Here is an 18,744-nt window from a genome sequence, read left to right on the forward strand (position 1 = left end):
TGTTGTCCTGGTCACCCCCAACTGCCCCCTTGCCAGCTTGGTCACCCCTCACGGCCCCCACTGCCAGCCTGGTCGCCCCCTGCTGGCCTGGTCTTCCCCTCACTCCCCCCTCTGCTGGCCTGGTTGCCCCTCACTGCCCCCTCCCCCTTCCGCCAGCGTGGTTGCCCCAGGCAGCCTGCTTCTTGGTCGTTTGGTCACCCCTCACTAAATCCCCTGCCAGCCTGGTCGCCCCATGCTACCTGTTTGGTCATCTGTTTGGTTGTTTTGGATGTGACGGCCCCTGGCTCTTTATATATATAGATGAATCTCCATGGCCTAGAACAATGTTTGGCACATAATAAGTGTTTGATACATAAAGGGATATTTATATTGATTTGCATATAACCCTAAATATAGATATGACCATTTCATAGATGAGACAACTTGTTCCCTCAGTCAGTACAAGTTGTTAGATGTGAATCACAGTTTTCTGTCCTTTAGGACACTTTGTGTCTTTCATGTCACTTCTCATGGTGGCAGTCACTCTGATGTTTGCTGGCTGTGGGTGCCTACTTTACTTGAAGTTGCTTTTATCAGTATTCTGTATGCTTCAGAATAATTTATTTTAATATTGAAAAATAAACTTTGAGTTATTACATACAAATTACTTAGAATATGTATGAGGGAACTTGAATTGTTGATCTTGAAATTAAGTTTCTGGAAAGTTTGTTAGTTTCTAGTTTTTTCTCATTGGGATTTTAAGTCTTCTGCACAAACAACTAAAAAGTGGGATATTTAAGTTCAGAATCGAAATTGGAGGGGAGGGGGTTGTTGTTTTGGTATGAAAACATGCTTTTTAGTCAGACTGTCTATGTAGTATTGGAATTTTATGGCATAATCTGCTTAATTGGTTTCATTTGTGAAAACAAAACAAAACATCATTACAGTCACATACTAATTACTAGCCATGCATCATTCATTTGAAATAGAGCCTAAAGCATTTTGTAGTTATAAGCAAAAAGGTCTCTTATGATTCATCACTTTGCAAACGGCATTGTTTTAAGGTTGCTTTTTAGATCTGAGTTTAATCTAGTGCACAGGAAGCATTTTCTGCATTCTGCAAATCTCATTAAATAGGCCTACATGCTCTCTTCTAAGACTGATTTTGAAACATGTTGGAAAAGGGGAAACTAGACTTATGGAAGTAAGTTACTATAGTGTTAGGCAATTTTATCCCACTTGTGGCTTAAGGTGTAATTGTTGTATATAGTCTGGGTTATTTTATCTTTCATTCGTAAAGACATCAGTAAAGGTCTGTAAAGTACATTCTTAATAAAGTTGAGTAAAATACTATAATAGGTAGAATTCTACTCAGTGGGTTGTCCCTATCTATCTATCTATCTATCTATCTATCTATCATCTGCCTAATATGCAAAGTGTCCCTTGGGAGTTCAACTGGGAGTTTGACAGGGAGACCTGGAGTTTGATCACTTGCTATGTGGTGCACTGACCACCAGGGGGAAGCATAGATCGAAGGAAGGGAGGCCCCAGCTGGCAGCCAGAAGGAAGGGCCTGGCCAGCAGCCAGAAGACTCTGATTGGCCCTGATCACCGGGCCTAGGGAACCTACCTGCGCATGAATTTTGTGCACTGGGCCTCTAGTTAACACATAAGTGAATATTTGTTAAAAATAGATTATATACATACTGTTTACATGGTCTTGAAGCATCCCCCTATAAATTACTTACTTATTATAAAGGAAACATTAAGTTACTTTTCATTGGAAAAACTGATAGTAACACCTTAACCAAATATGTATGTGTAATATGTATATATCTTTTTCTTTACAACATGTATTATATAATATCCATGTTATGTGGAAAAGAAGAGGGAATATTATAAAGCAAATGGGGCAAAATGGAAACAGTTGGTTAATCTGGGTAAAGAGTAGTTTTTGTATTCTTAAAGTTGAAATTGTAATAAAGTTTCAACATTTTAATTTAAAGCAACATAAATAAATTAGGCTTAAATTTAGCAAAAGCTGTGTGAACCACAAACAATGATAAAACTTGACAAACTATGGAAGATTTCTGTCTTAAAACATTTAAGAAAAACTGCAAACCTCCTAAACTTCATGAATTACCAGCTTTAGGCCTAGTGAAAATTTTCAGTGATAGTAGAGAGAACTGGAGTTCAAGTAGGGGGTGTGGTTTTCTCAGAGCTGAGTAGGCAGCTGAAACAGCTGGAGTCTTCAGGGCAGGGTGTGAAGTTGAAGGGATTGTGCAGGAAGGGATGCCAGTCCATGTGGAGATCTCCCATGAGTGTAGAGGTTGGGCTGTTTGCCTACTGAACAAGATTTATCACATAGCACCTGCTACATGGCTAGAGTGGAACAGAGATAGTAAATAGAGGTCCAGCATTACTAGGAAGTGTTGGATTTCTGACCCTGCTAGAATAGAAAAATATTAACACCTTAGTAACTCAGCATTTACTAAAATAAAACAGCTGGAAAGGTTGTATGTGCTATAGGAATGAGGACCGTACCCTAAGAGAGTTCCTACTTTAGACCCACTCCAACAAAGCCTAGATTCAAGTCTTGCAAAAACCCCTCCGGGAAGAAAGTGGAGGAGCTTGGCAACACCTCTCCTTCCCACAGAGCTACATTAACTAAGGTCAGACTCAAGCCTGTACAGTGTAAGTGACTGATTTGCCTGCTAAAACAAGAGTAAATGTTCTGCAAAAGGAATATTACAGCTCAACAGTTGTTACATTATAATATTTAATTAAAAAGTAAAAAACAATAAATGGGATGTGTTGTCCAAAAAAAAAAAAGTCAAACCAGACCCAAAACGGCTCAGATTTTGGGTTTTACTTGCAGAAATTTTAATACAGATATTATTAACATGCTCAAAGAACTAAGGAAAATTTTCTTCAAGGAATTAAAGGAAAGCATGGTCTTAATTAAGGAATGTTTGCAGGAAAATTCCTGGAAACTAAAAATTTACCATATTAAAGTTCCCAAACTGAAAATTTTAATTACTGAATGGAAATATTAGTGTAGGGTTTTAAAAGTATATTTCAGATAGCAGAAGAATCAATGAATTTGAAGGCAGATCTATAGAAATTAGTTTCTTAAGAATGTAGGAACAAAATATTATAGTATGTATAGAATCTCAGGTACTGTAAATACCAGTCTGTCCAAAACACCTGTAACTGGAATCCCAAAAGAAGAAGAGAGAGGGATTGTGGCTGATAAAATATTTGACAAAATAATGGCTAAGAAATTCCAAATTGAGTGAAGAACATCAACTTGTCATTCAAGAAGCTTAGCAGATCCAGCCAGAGTAAATATAAAAAGAAAGACACGTTGGCACATCCTGATCAAATTGTTGAAAGCCAAAGATGAAGAGAGAGAATCATAAAAGTAACTGGAGAGAGAGAAGTGGAGAACATTACATATAGGACAACAGAATGAGAGCTCTTGCTGGCTTTGCAGAGATCATGGTAAGCAGACATTAAGTGTTGAAATAACAAACATCCTATAAACTCAAAACATTTTATTTATTAGATACTCTTCCAAAAATAGAGTAAAATATACTTTTAAGTGATGTGAAACCTGTGAATTTGGGGCCATCGGACTTACCCTTCGTGCAAAGCTAAAGGATGTCCTGAATTCAGGTCAAAGGAAAATGATCCCTTATGGAAACTCAGATCCATAAATAGAAAATTGATTATTAAAAAATAAAAATGCAGGATGGGATTTATAGTGTATGTGAAGTACAGGACATGATAGTAATTGCACAAATGATGGGGTACACCAATTGGAATTGTGCTGTTGTAGCTTTATCCACATGAAATGAATCAGAAGGTGTGAAATGTTAGAAGGGCGAGGCAGAAAATAAAAACAATGAGCCGGTACAATATGGCAGAATTAAGTGTAAAAATAGATAACTTATCAATCATAATGAGGTTTCAAATGCTTCTTTTCCAGTAAATTCTAGAGAAAGTGACCCCCCCAAAAATTAGTAAATATTTTGAATTAGTAAATATTCTACCAACCAACTTAGAATTGATATTTGTAGAACATTTTCCATAAAAGCTGCATAATATACTTTCTTTTCAAAATATACATGGAATGTTTGCTATGGTAGACAATATAGGAACATAAAATAAATCTCAGTAATTTTGAAAAGATTGAAATTCAGAGTAAGTTTTCTGTCTATAAAACTTAAATTGAGCAGTAATAGAACATGTCCTTGATTGAAAATTATGTAACATGCTTTTAAGTTACTTGAGGGTCAATTAAGAAATTATTTTGAACTAAATAAAAAGGAAAACATTGAAAAAGAAAACCAAATTCTTAAATTACCAGTATCAGAAATCAAAGAAGAAAATTTACTACAGAAAGTTAGAAACTCATATTATACACAAACATGTAAGTTAAAAAATTGTCAACAAAATATTTTTATATCAACTATTGCAACTCATTAAAAAAGTATATCATGACGCAGTAGCACAAGGTTTTTTCACCTTAAAAAATTTACTTAAGCATATTACCAGAAAAAAATGGAGAAAAGTCATATCTAGATAGGTGCAAGATAAAAAGGATTTGATAGAATTTTACTTCATGATAAATAAAATCTTTTAGCGACTAGAAATAGAAAAAATGTCTTCACCCTAATAAAGGACATCTATGGGAAACCACGAGCCATCCCCATACTTAATGGGAAAAATGAAATGCTTTGTCATTTAAGATTGGAAACCAGCCAAGATATCTACTCTCTCTCTCTTTCTTTCTTTTTTTTTCTTTTTCTTTTTTTAACTAAAGAACAAATTTATTTCTCAAACTTTGGGTCTGAAAAGTCCAAGGTCAAGATGGCTGATTCAGTTTCTGGTGAAGGCCTGTTTTATGGACAGCTGCCTTCTTTCTCTGTCTTCACCTACTAGAAGACCAGGATATCTAGCCTTGTTACTTCTTTTCAGCATTACAATGCATACTCTAACCTGTGTAATAAGAAAAAGAAACAAAAGCCCTGTACACTGTAAATCAGAAAGTAAACCTTTTTTTAATGACCCAGTTGTCTATGTGAATGTATAAGGAGTTTACAATAAACTTTATTGAAGTAACCAGTGAATTTAACAAGGTCACAGGATAGTCAGTATACCAGAATGAGTTCTCTTTTTTTTAGTAATGACATATTGGAAAATAAAATAAAATAAAATAGTACTATTTACAATAGCATCAAAAAACTTAAAATACGTAGGGATACATTTCAGTAAACATGCTGATTTTCTACACTTAAAACCACAAGATATTGCTGAGAGAAATTAAAGTTGTAAATGAGGTATTTACCATGCTCATAGAGTGGAAGACTCAGTATTGTGAAGATTTTATTTTTCCCTCAAATGATCTGTAGACTCCTAATAGATATATGATACACATTCCCAATCAAAATCCCAGCGGGTTTTATTATAGCAATTGACAAAAGTTACAAAAATTCATATGGCATTTGGAAGACCTAGAGTAGACAAAATCAATTTGGAAAATAACAAACTTGGAGGACTTAGACTATTGATTTGATATCAAGGCAGTAAGGTTTGGCTTAGATATAAAAATAAAATTTTTCTGGAAAGTTGAGAAGTAAACCCACAAGGATACCAACAAATGATTCACAAGAAAGACATCAAGACTAGTGCATGGGAAAAAGAACTTCATTGTGTCAAATGGTGCTGCCAAACTTGAATATCATATGGGCTAAAATGAATCTCAACTCCTGCATCACACCCCACAGAATAATTGATGAGGGATGGAGTGTAGACCTAAACATGCAAAGATAAAATATAAATCTTCCTAAATAAATCATAGCTTTAGTAAAGAGGGTATAAAATGGCATACGCCACTTTAGAAAACATCTTGCCAATTTCTTATGAAGTTATGTATGCATTTACACTATACCTTGTTAGGTATTTAATAAAAATGAAAAGACTAATATAAGAATATTGATAATATCCTGTGTTGGTTTTCACACACGACCATAATATATGTCCACAGTCCTGGTGGTTTAAAACATCAGGAATGTATTTTCCTGCATTTTCTGGAGGGCAGAAGTCCAAAATGGATGTTTTGGCAGGACTGATTCCTTCTGTAGGCTCTGGGCAAGAATCTGTTGCAGGCTTGTTTCCTATCTTCAGTAGCTGCTTGCAGTTCTTGGCATTTCTTGGCTTGTAACATTACTTCAGTCTTAACCTCCTCCTTCACATCGCTGCCTTCTGTTTCTCTCTCTACTATTTTTATTAAAGTGACATCAGTCATTGGACTTAGGGCTTGCCCTAAATTTAGCATGATCTCTTCCGGCGATCCTTAACTTCATTTCATCTGCAAAGACCCCATTTTCAAATAAGTTCACATTAGCAAGTACCTGAGGTTAAGGCTTAACACAGCGTTTTTGGAGTCCTTCTTCAACCCAACCCACTACATAGCCTCAAAATAAAAAAAGAAACACCCAAAAAAAACTATCAACAGGAAAGTAGATAAAGACATTTTGGTGTGTTCTTACAATGAAATATTATGAAATGAAAAAAGAACAAAGTATTGAATCACTCTCTGTGTGTATGAATCTCAAAGTCATTCTGTTGAGTGAAAGAAGCCAGACACGAAAAGTGTTTACTGTAAGTTTCATTAATATAAATTTCAAGAACGAACAAAATGAAGTTAACGGCAGAAAAAAAACCCCCACAAACAACATTGGTTTCCTATGGTTGGGTGGGGACTGTCTGGAAACAGACATGAATGAATTTAAAACACCAGAATGGTTCTGAGTTTTATGCCAGCTTTTTAATTGATCAGATATGAAACTCTTCGTTAGGAGTGCTAGCTAAGACTGCCGAATTAGTCTTGTGCTCTCCAGCTTTACCACTTGCAGATCCTGAGTATCTGCAGAACTCACCTGGACCTCCTGTGAAATCCTTAGTGGTCCTGAATTGATAAGCATTTGTAAACAAAAACAAAACCATAGCTGATGTCTATTGCCAATTGTCTATCCCTTGGCTAGCTGGAGGAATATACATTTATACCCTGTTATTTTATTTATTATTATTTTTTGTATAATTGGATTTACCTTGCTCCAATGCAAACCTGTAAAAAATATACCATATGTACTTTGCTGTTGTATAGTTTTTAAAAATAATTTCAGCTTAGGAGTTTAATATCATAAGGCCACACTTATTTTTAAAACATTTTTTATATTCTCAGCACTACCCAGCCATAACGCACTTGAATAGCTATGTTTTTGATGCCTCTCTTGAAGTAAAATGAATGTTTCTTTTGTCTGAGAATTCTGGAGATCATAAAAATATTGGCTTCCTAATGGTAACGGTTAAATATTTTTCACCTAGTTTAATTAAAAAAATTAAGTTCAAAACTTTTTCCTAAGTGTCTTAATTCTATTATTAAATCCTGTTTATGTCTCAGATGTCACTTTCCTCTCTCAACCCCTTATTTTCTCTAGTCCTATCTTTCACAAAGATATGCATTTGTTTTTTCACATTCTCCCTGCTTATAATATGTCTCCCACTGAGAGTGAAGAATTAGCTAATATGGAAATCTAAGTAGAGAGCACAGTGTGGAGGGGATGCCAAAAGTGTATCTGGAAAAAAAATATTAAAAATTCAGCAGAGCTCTAGCTGGTTTGGCCCAGTGGATAGAGTGTTGGCCTGCAGACTGAAGGGTCCCAGGTTCGATTCTGGTCAAGGGCACATGCCTGGGTTTTGGGCTCAATCCCCAGTGAGGGGAATGTAGGAGGCAGCCACTTGATGTTTCTCTCTCTCTTTCTCCCTCTCCCTTCCTTTCTGAAATTAATAAAAATATATTAAAAAAATATTCAGCAGAACAGGAGGTAGTTGGGTATGCCAAGGAGAAAGAAATATGAAGTAATAGGAGGCTGAGTGCTCAGCTGGGTCATCTATCTCATAGTGTTTTATCTGATAACTGTGGTGGGGAAATTAAAGCCCATTCTTACTTATTGGAAAACACAATAGAAGTAGTTTGAGTATCAGATGGTTTTTATAGATTTTAGAGAGAGAGGAAGAGAGAGAGAAATGTCTATGAGAGAGAAACATCTATTGGCTGCTTCCTGCACTCCCTGCACTGGGGATTGAGCCTGCAATCTGGGCTTGTGCTTGCCCTGTAACCTTTAATCAAACCTGTAACCTTTTGGTGCATGGGACAATGTTCAAGCGACTGAGCCACACTGGCCAGGTCATCAGATGGTTTTTAAGCTGTGGTTATTAATTTCTACATTGTGATGTTCTAGTGGAACTGTACAGTTGATTGGCTGCATGTGACCTGGAAGCACTCATTTAACCTTCCTGAAGTGCTATTCCATTATTCCTTATAATTACATATTCACAAAATATAATGAAGTAAAGGTTTTGTCAATCAATTAAGACTGAAGTGATTAGCTTTTTAATCAGTAGGTTACTTGTAGTGGCCGAAAGTGAAGTGAATGGTTAAGTAGTTTTATAACGACTTCAGGGAAGAGTTAATGAAGAGATGGAGCATATACTAAACTTTATTTTGAGGTGAGCCTAAATAATTCTGCAGGCAGGAAAGTGAAAAAATCCAGCAAGTTTTGAATAAATTGGTTCCTGAAAATCTGTTCTTTATATAAAAAAAAAAAACTGCATGAAGAGATCCAGATATGGCATTAAACATTATTGGTATAATAATGCCAAAATGATATTTTTCATAGAATAATGGGTAAAATAAAATTACATGTGAAAAACATGAGATCATGAAAATTACATCTCCCTGGGGACTTTCTACTTTTTACCCTTCAAGACAGATGGAAAGAGTTAGATGAAATGGGCTGTAAGGGCAGTAACCATCACCCCTGCGCCTCTTGTAGCACCAAGTGGGCACCCAGTCAATACTTGTAAGTTCATTGATTGTTTAAAGGTCTTTTCATCTTATTTTGTTCCTGCTCCAATGACACATGTTGCCAACAAACAAAATTTTGAAATAAAAATTACCCTTAGGATTCTGGATTTGCTTGTTCTTTGATTTTTAGTGGTCACTGTTTTTAAGGTTGTTTCATCTGGCATATGTCCCTTCTGGCACTGGGTGAGAGATTGCAGGAGGGCTGTGCCTTGCCTTCAAACAATACTAGGGAAATATGTGTGTGTGTGTGTGTGTGTGTAGATGTGAAAATGTCTTTTTTAAAAAATGTTTTTATTGATTTTAGAGGGAGAAGGAGAGAGAGAGAGAGAGAGAGTTAGAGAAAATTATAAATTCATTTATACAGAGGTATCCTTTAAATTTATGGTTATATATAGGATCTTAGCAATAATATATATATAAATAATTATACATATATTGTGTTGATCATATATATATGATCAACTTTTTTATGCCTTTAGATTGATATTCAGATTGTAGCTCATTATTGTTGGGTTTTGGTCCTATGGGTTTAAGATTCCTAAGATCCCTCAGTATGAATCAAAGAAAGCCAAAAAACCTGCACTTGTTGTCAAGTCTTCCATCTTATTAGATGTGAAATCTTGGGATGATGAGACAGATATGGCAAAACTAGAGGAATGTGTCAGGAGCATTCAAGCAAACGGCTTGGTCTGGGGCTCTGCTAAACTGGTTCCAGTGGGGTAAGGAATTAAAAAGCTTCAAATACAGTGTGTAGTGGAAGACGATAAAGTTGGAACAGACATGATGGAGAAGCAGATCACTGCTTTTGAGGACTATGTGCAGTCCATGGACGTGGCTGCTTTCAACAAGATCTAAAATCCATCCTGAGTCCGTGCCCTTAAATAAAAGCTTGAAAGAGAGAGAGAGAGAAAAAAAAAGATTGCTAAGATCCTATATATAACCATAAATTTAAAGGATACCTCTGTATAAATGAAGTTATAATTTTCTCTAACACTCTCATTATAAATATCTTAAGGTTTCTTTTAATATAACCTTTCCTTTTTTTAAAATATACTTTTTATTGATTTCAGAAGAGGAAGGAAGAGGGAGAGATAGATAGAACCATCCAGATGTGAGAGAATCATTGATCAGCTGCCTTCTAAAAAAAAACGATTCCTTCCTTCCTTCCTTTCCCCTCCCTCCCTCCCTCCCTCTCTCCCTCCCTCCCTCTCTTCCATTACCATTGAGAGTATTATTTATATGCTATAGCTATCCACTTTTGCATTCAGCTTAGTCTCTGTCAGCCAAAACACAGTGTTAGCTTCCTTAGCAAGCAAACAAAATGCAAACCCCCAGTGTTGATAGAATATGTGAAGTGATGATGAAACACTCTTCAGGGTTTTTTAAAAAGTATTTTCCCGTTTTTAAATTTATTTTTTTAAATTTCATCTAAAGAAACAAACTTTGATTTGATTAATAAGAAAAAGCCCTGCTATTATTATCATAGAACTCAAGATTTAGATTTTAGAACATTAGCTTTTATTGAGTTTGTTTTAAATAATAGGGGCAAGCATTTGGCCTATGGGGTCAAAGTAAGCTAAACAGTGGACTAAAGATAGGCAGGAGCACCAGGTGATCTCTCACATTCATTTTCAGCTCAGTAATTTCATTCACTGAAATACATTTATTTCATATCAGTCAAATACTAACTTTTCTAAATTTGGAAGAAAGAGCAATATGGAAAGGACATATAATTTGCGAGGCTGTGGGTCAAAGACCTGTTGTTTGGTTACCTTTCCTGACTTCGCTTTGTCAGGGTTTTTCATGAACATATAGCACATTGTTCTGCATTCCATCGTAGACTTCCTCTGTCTTTTTAAGGTACCTGTCCCTAGTTCTAGGTAGACTCATTACTCATACAAATCTAGGTTATATTTTTTCTAGGAAAATTAATTACTTTATCCTGGTTGCATATGGTTAGCTTGACAGCAGGAAAGCTTTAACATATTTTGGGTCATTTAAGCAGTCTTTTTTTCTCTTTCTGCACAAAGTAGTACACTAATGTAGGTTAAAATTAATGTATTTTGTAATACCAATGGTTTGCATGGGAGACTGGAGAATTCCTTCTCATGCTTATTGTGAAGTGCTAAATACTTAAGTTCATGATCATGAGTAAGGGCACAGACTGAAAGCAGATGCCGTGGGCTCAGTGTCCACCTTGGAAGACTATAAGTGTATGTACTCATGTGAGTGTTCTTTGCACATCTTATTATTCTAAAGGATACACTAAATGGAATAAAGTATCATGTGCAATTGCTCCAATATAATATGAATATCTACCATTTGCAATGTTTAAGTAAAAATAAAAAATTTAAGGAAGTAAGTCTATTTGAGAGCATTTTAAGACATGAAATGACTTTATGAGAAGCAATAATTGCTTAAGTCTACTTTGTGTGCTAGACATCCAATATCCAAACATATGATAATAGGACCTCTAAAATTATCTTTCTACAATTTTATATGACTTGTTTATTCTATAAAACCATGATTGGTAATGTTTCTTTTTACTTTAAAAAATGTTTTTTTGAGCTTACAGCTTTTTACTCTCTTCTAGGGAAAAATATTATTTTCTCTAGACAGTAATTTGAAGACATTCTTTGAAGTCAAGAAATTTTAAGACATTCCTTTATACATACTTTGTAGCAGGGACTTACTGTTAACTACATTAGTTGAGTTCTTGGAATCTTGCCTGTTTACATATAAACAGACATTTCACATGTCAGGTGCCTGGGGAAAGTACTGTTATAAAGTAGACATTTATATTATTTGCTATAAAACTTTTCAGTCATTGTAAGGATTTGGTCCATTTGAAGATATATTTGCAGAATTATCTACTGAGAGCTACCTCTTTAATTGCTCAGTTCTTTTTAGATGAGTGTGCTGAATTATGTTGTTACATCATTAAAGCAGTATCTGTATTATCCTATTGGATCTAATAAGTTTAGGCTTTTGTATGGCATATCTTTTTTTAAATAACAAGCACTTATATTATTAGCTGATAGCTGCCTGTCTCCTTAGCAGACATCCTGTGCACCTCATGAGGCATTGCTTTTTAGCCTTTCCTTTGGATCTGTGAATGGCCAACCTAGTCCCTGTTTTAACTCTGTCAGTTTTGGTCATCATTTTTTTTCCTGACCTTGCTTCAAACTGCTCTTGATGCTTATGATAGTAGTTGAAGTGCAAGAGTTATAACTATCACTGCCCCATCCATCTGTTCTAAGTCTGAAACTCCTAATACATTTGGCCAAGGAATTCATATATACCTTAAATGTCTTCAGCCTTCAGGTAAGTGGCTCTTCCCTTCATGTGTTGTTAGAACATGGAGAGTAGTTTAAGGCAAGAACTTGCTGACCCTCTTGCCCTTTTTGCATTTTTGTTTGTTTGTTTTTTGACACTTTCAACCCCCTATATTTCCAACATAGCAACCCTCAGTCCCAGACAGACCTGTGACTTTGCACTGTTCTTGTCTCCTGTTATGCCCATGTTTCCTAACCCTCACGCTGCTAATTTAGGATATGTCAGGAGTGATTCTACTTTCTTGTGTTGCTGAAGAAAGTCAATTTAGTACAAATTGGGACCTATTTACTCTCCCTCTCTAACAAGTATTGTTAGTCAGTAGTGCTTCAGAGGACAACAATTGCTATTTGAAAAAACACACAAACATTCTTTTATACCTTTCTGAATATGTTTTAAACATGACTCAGCATGTTTCAATTTTGAACAAAAAATCAATGGTATGAATGCTTTGTAATTTGTTGCCTCTATATCCCTATTTTATTTTATTTCATTTTTTGTTAATCCTCACCTGAGGATATTTTTCCCATTGACTTTTAGAGAGAGTGGAAGGGAGGGGGAGAGATAGAGAGAGTGCGAAACATTGATGTAAGAGAGACACATCGATGGGTTGCTTTCTGCACTCATCCCAATGAGGGCCGGGGATCAAGCCTGCAACCGAGGTATGTGCTCTTGACTGGAATCAAACCTGAGACCCTTCAGTCTGCGGACCGACGCTTCAACCACTGAGACAAACCAGCTAGGGCTGTTTCCCTTTTTGAAATTTAGTTGTAAAAAATGAATGTACTTTATTACTTATTTAAGCTTTATCATTTAATTAAAGCTTTCTTTTCATTGAGCATCTAAATCTGCGTTGTGTCTTTTTTTGTGTGTGTGTGGGGGGGATAATTCTGGATTCCTAAGAAAAACAAACAGGGCTCTTCTCTTTTCATGCTATCAGTTTTAGGGGACATATTGCTTCTTCGGTACTGTCATACCAATAAATCATCCTAGATTACTTGCACTCTTACAGTACTGAAGTATACCATGCATTTTAAAGGAAATCTGCTATTTTCTTTTCAATCAGATGAGCAATGTGAAGAGACTGCGGCCGCGGCTCAGTGCTATTCTCTTTAAGCTTCAGTTTGAAGAGCAGGTGAATAACATCAAACCTGACATCTTGGCTGTCAGCACTGCCTGCGAAGAGATAAAGAAGAGCAAAAGCTTTAGCAAGTTGCTGGAACTTGTATTGCTAATGGGAAACTACATGAATGCCGGCTCCCGGAATGCTCAAACCTTTGGATTTAACCTTAGCTCTCTCTGTAAAGTGAGTTGTGTTGTTTTTTTCCCCCTTCTTTTTAAGCATATATTTGCCTGCACACTTAGTCATAGAATGTCAGCCCTGATTACATTATTTAAATCTTTTTGTTTTGGTGTGCTCATTATCAAGAACTTGAACTGAACCATGAACCCAAACCCAGAGTGAACTAAGCTAATTTACTCAACCTCTGAACTAAATCCAAATATTAATTTTCTGTGATCTGCAAATCCAACTGAAGGATTTTGTTTAATAACAGAATTATGTTGTAAACCTATGCTTTCTCAAAGTAATGAAATGGAACATCACAATCTTATTTAAACCTAGTTGTCATTCAATTCAGTTACCTCTACATATGAAGGTATATATGTTGAGACTTGCTTAGGATTTCCACTAAAATTTTTACCTTTCTTTAATTATTTCTTTGCATGTATATTTTTGCAAGCAGACTAAAGGGAGAGAAAAGTGAGATTGTTTTATGTAAGGAGGAAATTATTATTCTATAAAGGGGAGTAAACATAACTCAGATTTTGAAATGTTTCTATCTAAACATAATTTTAGAAGATATGGAAATTGAGTAAGTTTAGAGAGTTTTTTTCTGCTGGGTTAAATGTTTTATGTAACAGAGCTCTCTCCTAAATAATGGGCCACTGTAATAGTGCTTTATTGATCTGCTTATAACAAATTCTTCTCAGTTACACATCACAAGAAAAGCTTTCTCTTGTTCTTGACCTGGTAACATCTACCCTCCCTGACTAAGGAATTTGATTATTGCTTTTGCCAGTTAGGAAGGGAAGGTGAAAAACAAGTTCCGCTTTAGCTGTGGGTTTGCTGAATAGTTAATTTCTTGGTACTTTTGTGACTTTGCTTATATGAGTTCCCTGACGTAAATCCCCCACTAGTATCAGTGCCTTTTTATTTTCCTCTCCTTGCTTTCTTAGCCTTACATCTTCTGTGCAGATCTGTAACGTGGATGATGTAATTCATAACACATGTATTGAAGACTGCACATTTATAGAGTGCCAAGTGCTTGACCTGATCATCTCATTTAGTGTTTGTGATTAATACTTACTTAGCATGTGTGAAAGTTATATTTTTCATATTTAACCCATTAAGTGTGATTAAATATTTTAATGGAGCTTATATACAAGAAAGCTAAGGGAGCAGAGTTGAGAGAGCCTAGCTCTGCTAAGGGAGACCAGATAAACATTCAGAGAGGGATACTAGTAAGAATCAGAACTGTATCTGGAAGAGTAAGTGGATGTTCCCTGAGAAGAAAAAGCATTCTAAGCAAGAATCAGCAGTTTGTATAAAAGCCTCTATCATGGCATGTGTTAGTACACGGCATGATCCTGTATACCTGGAGCCTAAATGGGAGAGGAGTGGAGAAAATGGAAATTAGATAGTAAATTCGCATAGATGGGGAAAAGCCTGAAATGCCACACCTTATGGTGAAGTTTTTATGGAGACATTATTTCTATAAGGCAGTGATGTTATCAGTTATCTTACAGGAAAATAATTTTAATAGCCATATGAAAAAAGTACTGTCAGTGCACTCACTGTTTGCCAAACATGTCTATTTAAATTTAAATTAAGCCCGGCTGGTGTGGCTCAGTTGAGTGTCCGACCCTTAAACCAAGAGTTGCTAGTTCCTTTCAGGCACATGCCTGAGTTGCCAGCTTGAACCTCAGTAGGAGGCAGCCACTCCTGCTTCTCTCATCAATGTTTCTATTTCTGTCCCCCTTTCCCTTCTCTCTCTAAAATCATTAAATTTAAATTAATTAAAATTCAAATAAAATTAAAAATTTAATTCCTCTGTCACACTTGCCATGTTTCAAGTGAATCAGTATCCATACATGCTGGCAGTGAAAATACAGCACATTTCAGAAGGTTCTACTGGACAGCACTGGTTAGAGCAGTGGTTCTCAATCTTCTGGCCCTTTAAATACAGTTCCTCGTGTGGTGACCCCCAACCATAAAATTATTTTCGTTGCTACTTCATAACTGTAATGTTGCTACTGTTATGAATCGTAATGTAAATATCTGATATGCAGGATGGTCTTAGGTGACCCCTGTGAAAGGGTCGTTCAACCGCCGAAGGGGTCGCGACCCACAGGTTGAGAATCGCTGGGCTAGGAGGGGACTGTGGGAGAGACTAGGTCCTTGACAGCATGTGATCTAGGAGCACGTCAGAGAAAATGTAGCTGAGCAGATAGAGAGGCAGGGCAATGTGAGATGAAGGGAAAACGGGGAGGGTCAAAGATAACTCCAAAGATACTGATGTGTTTGAAGTGGTTGCTCAAAAAAGAATGAGGTTGCTTTTGGTATTTCCTTCCCCTTGTTTACCTCAGTATCTTAAAGGGCACCTGATTGATATGCCTTATTCAGTTATGTAGCAAATGTTTAGTGTCCAGTACATAATAGTCATTGTGCTTTGAGATGATGATGGACCCAGCTAAAGTAGTAATAGAGAGTTTTTAGGTAGAATGGAACAAAGGATGGAGGGAGAGTGTACACATTTAAGGAGCATGTAGGCAATTGTCAGGGAGTGGGGATTATGAACTTGGAGGTTAAAGGACAAAGAGGGAAGCTATATTGCCAGTTTCTGGGGAAGCAAAGGAAGAAAAAAACAGGATGCAGATCAAGGTGGGGTAAAAGTTCACAACTACAAGAGATTGTTTCATGGTACTAAGTGTCTGTTGCTCTTCAGATTTTGCATCTCAAAACTATAGCCAACTCACAGAGTTGACCACATACCCTCCCTTCCTGCTTCCTCAAAAGACAGTTGTCCAGGAGAGCTTAGATCTGATTAATGAGGTGGAATAGCCTAATACAGAGCTTGGTACATAGTAAATATTCAATAAATAGTGGCTGAATGAATGACACTACAGTAGACACAGTCTCGTGTCTTAGTTATTATGTAGTTGAAAATAGACATCTCATATAGAGATATAGTCATTGATGCCTAGTAATTTTAAAATCTTTTACAAATGCAATGCATGCTGTTACTATTTTACTACAGTCATTCTACAAACCGGCTAATCTGTCTCCAGATAATAGAGTTGACTGTATTTTTAGGCACTGAGATAGGATATTTTAATCATGCCTCTTAGGAGACTTCTGTAGTGCAAGAAACAAAATAAATACTAGAACTTCATACTTTTTATTAGCCTACACATCAAATTGAAAGCATATATTGAACAAGATGATATCACATCATGTTGTGTGTGTTTTTTTTTTAATCAGAAGTAGCAGCTTGATCTTTGACAATTATTGAATTTTCACACTGACTATAAAGCATTTGGTTTGATCATAAGCCCCTGCGCAAGGAATTCCAAATTTACTTGACAGTTGAAAGACAGGATTATATTTTAATCTGTTAAAACATGCTGGGTGATCCTGTGACATATAATATTCTATATCCAAAATTTTTACTTATAAATGTCCTTTGTACATTTAGCTCACATCTGAAAAGTGCATGAAATTTTGTATTAAATTATTAACTTTGCACAGGTTAGAATAATTACATGAATTCTGAAATCCATATGCAGTGTATTTTATTTTGAGTGCTATATTATATCTTTGTATACACTTGTAATTGAGATGGCTAACTAAAATAACTTGAGTTCAGAGAGAGAAAAGGGTTTGTCTACTTCCACCCCAAAGATTAGATATTGCTATGATAAATAAATATAAAAGTGAAAAATTAGATATAAGGTAAACATAAACTAGAATCTGTTATTAAGATGTAAATGAAAATTAAGGTAGATGCATGGGTTTGAGGCTTTCTTTTGGTAAAAATGAAGTGCAAACATGGTGATGAAATGTTTCATGATCTAAAAATAGTAAATAGTGGTTTCTCTGATTAGCCAAAGCTGAACTTGATAGGAAATTTTGCATGTGTATTGTTTTAAAAGAAAAATATGGTGTGGAGCTATGTTCTTATAAATTATAAGTGAAAAAAAATCCATTACAACTATCTACCTACCCTCTCTCCCCCTTTCTAATCCTCTACAAATATGTATGAAGGGCCTGTTAGGGCTTGACACTCCAAGAGAACCCTCATAGTAAATGAGATACAAATGTGGTCTTTAATTGAAGTAATTCTACTTTTAGTTTAAATAAAATGGATAAATACCTTGCTTTCTGATGGCACAGCTTTTCAAATAGATTAACCTTAGACTTGTATTTTAGGACAATGAATGGACTAATTCTAATTCGTGAAAGTCCTTGAAAGCTACGACTAGACCTTAGATAAAAACTGGATAATAGATAGAATGAGGTTATACAATTTTTTTAGGAGTTTATTGATTAAAAGCAAATATATATTTTTAGAAATTTCATCAGCAAATGGTAGGTGCTTGGTAACCAAGGTACCTACCTTGAAAAAAGTTATATGTGGTTTGTGTTGAAGTTTGTTCTCTAAAAAACCTGTTGGTAGGGCCAAGGTCTTTTTTCCCCCAAGTAGATCTAGCAAAAGAATAAGTTGACCCAAGCATCAAAGTTGAACACCTTATTAAAATATACTGTATGAGATGATTTTAACTTGTAAATATAAAAACTAATGTTATCAACCCACATGCAGTAACTATAACATGTGTTTAGTAATGTTTACTAATGTCTAATGAGGGGTGTGATTTCTAAATAACAAATAATCTCAGAAAATACAGATGAATTATCCTATATAATAAAGAGCTAATATGCAAATAGTTATCACACCCCTGGCGCTGGGGCCGGGGAACTTGAGGCTGCACCCCCACCCCTTTTACAGGGCTTGACAGGGGTAGGGCCAGCCAGGTCTGAGTCTCACGTGATTTTGAGGCACGCACGGGTGGGCGGGACTTGACGCGGTCCCGCCGTGTGCCCCAGACTCTGACAGGAGGGTGATTTTCATATACATTTTACTAATTTTCTTTCATCTCTGACACTTAGGGCAAATAGCAATATTAAAATATTTCCTCTAATTAAATTACTGTGCACGAATTTTGTTCACCAGACCACTAGTGTAGTTATATAAGGTAGCACTTTGTTCTAGGTAATTATACTAACTTCCTACATTAGAATAATAGCTATAAATTTAGGAAGAGTGTACCAACTGTAATAACTAATTTTTATCAGTATTTGTGCTGTTATTTACGGAGAAAATTGTAGAAACAAGTAATGATTGATTCTGCTATAAATTCATCCATAGCATCACT

General features: G+C 35.8%; 1 protein-coding gene across 1 annotated transcript in view; it reads left to right on the forward strand.

Moving 5' to 3' along the window:
• DIAPH3 (diaphanous related formin 3) overlaps positions 1-18,744 on the forward strand; it is a 522,899-nt gene that overhangs the window by 273,759 nt on the left and 230,396 nt on the right. Inside the window, exon 20 of the mRNA XM_015572462.1 lies at positions 13,316-13,555. Within this exon, the coding sequence (XP_015427948.1) occupies positions 13,316-13,555 (240 nt within the window). The remainder of the gene's footprint in view (positions 1-13,315; positions 13,556-18,744) is intronic.

Source organism: Myotis davidii, unplaced genomic scaffold, assembly GCF_000327345.1.
Source record: "Myotis davidii unplaced genomic scaffold, ASM32734v1 scaffold488, whole genome shotgun sequence".
Lineage (NCBI taxonomy): Eukaryota > Metazoa > Chordata > Mammalia > Chiroptera > Vespertilionidae > Myotis > Myotis davidii.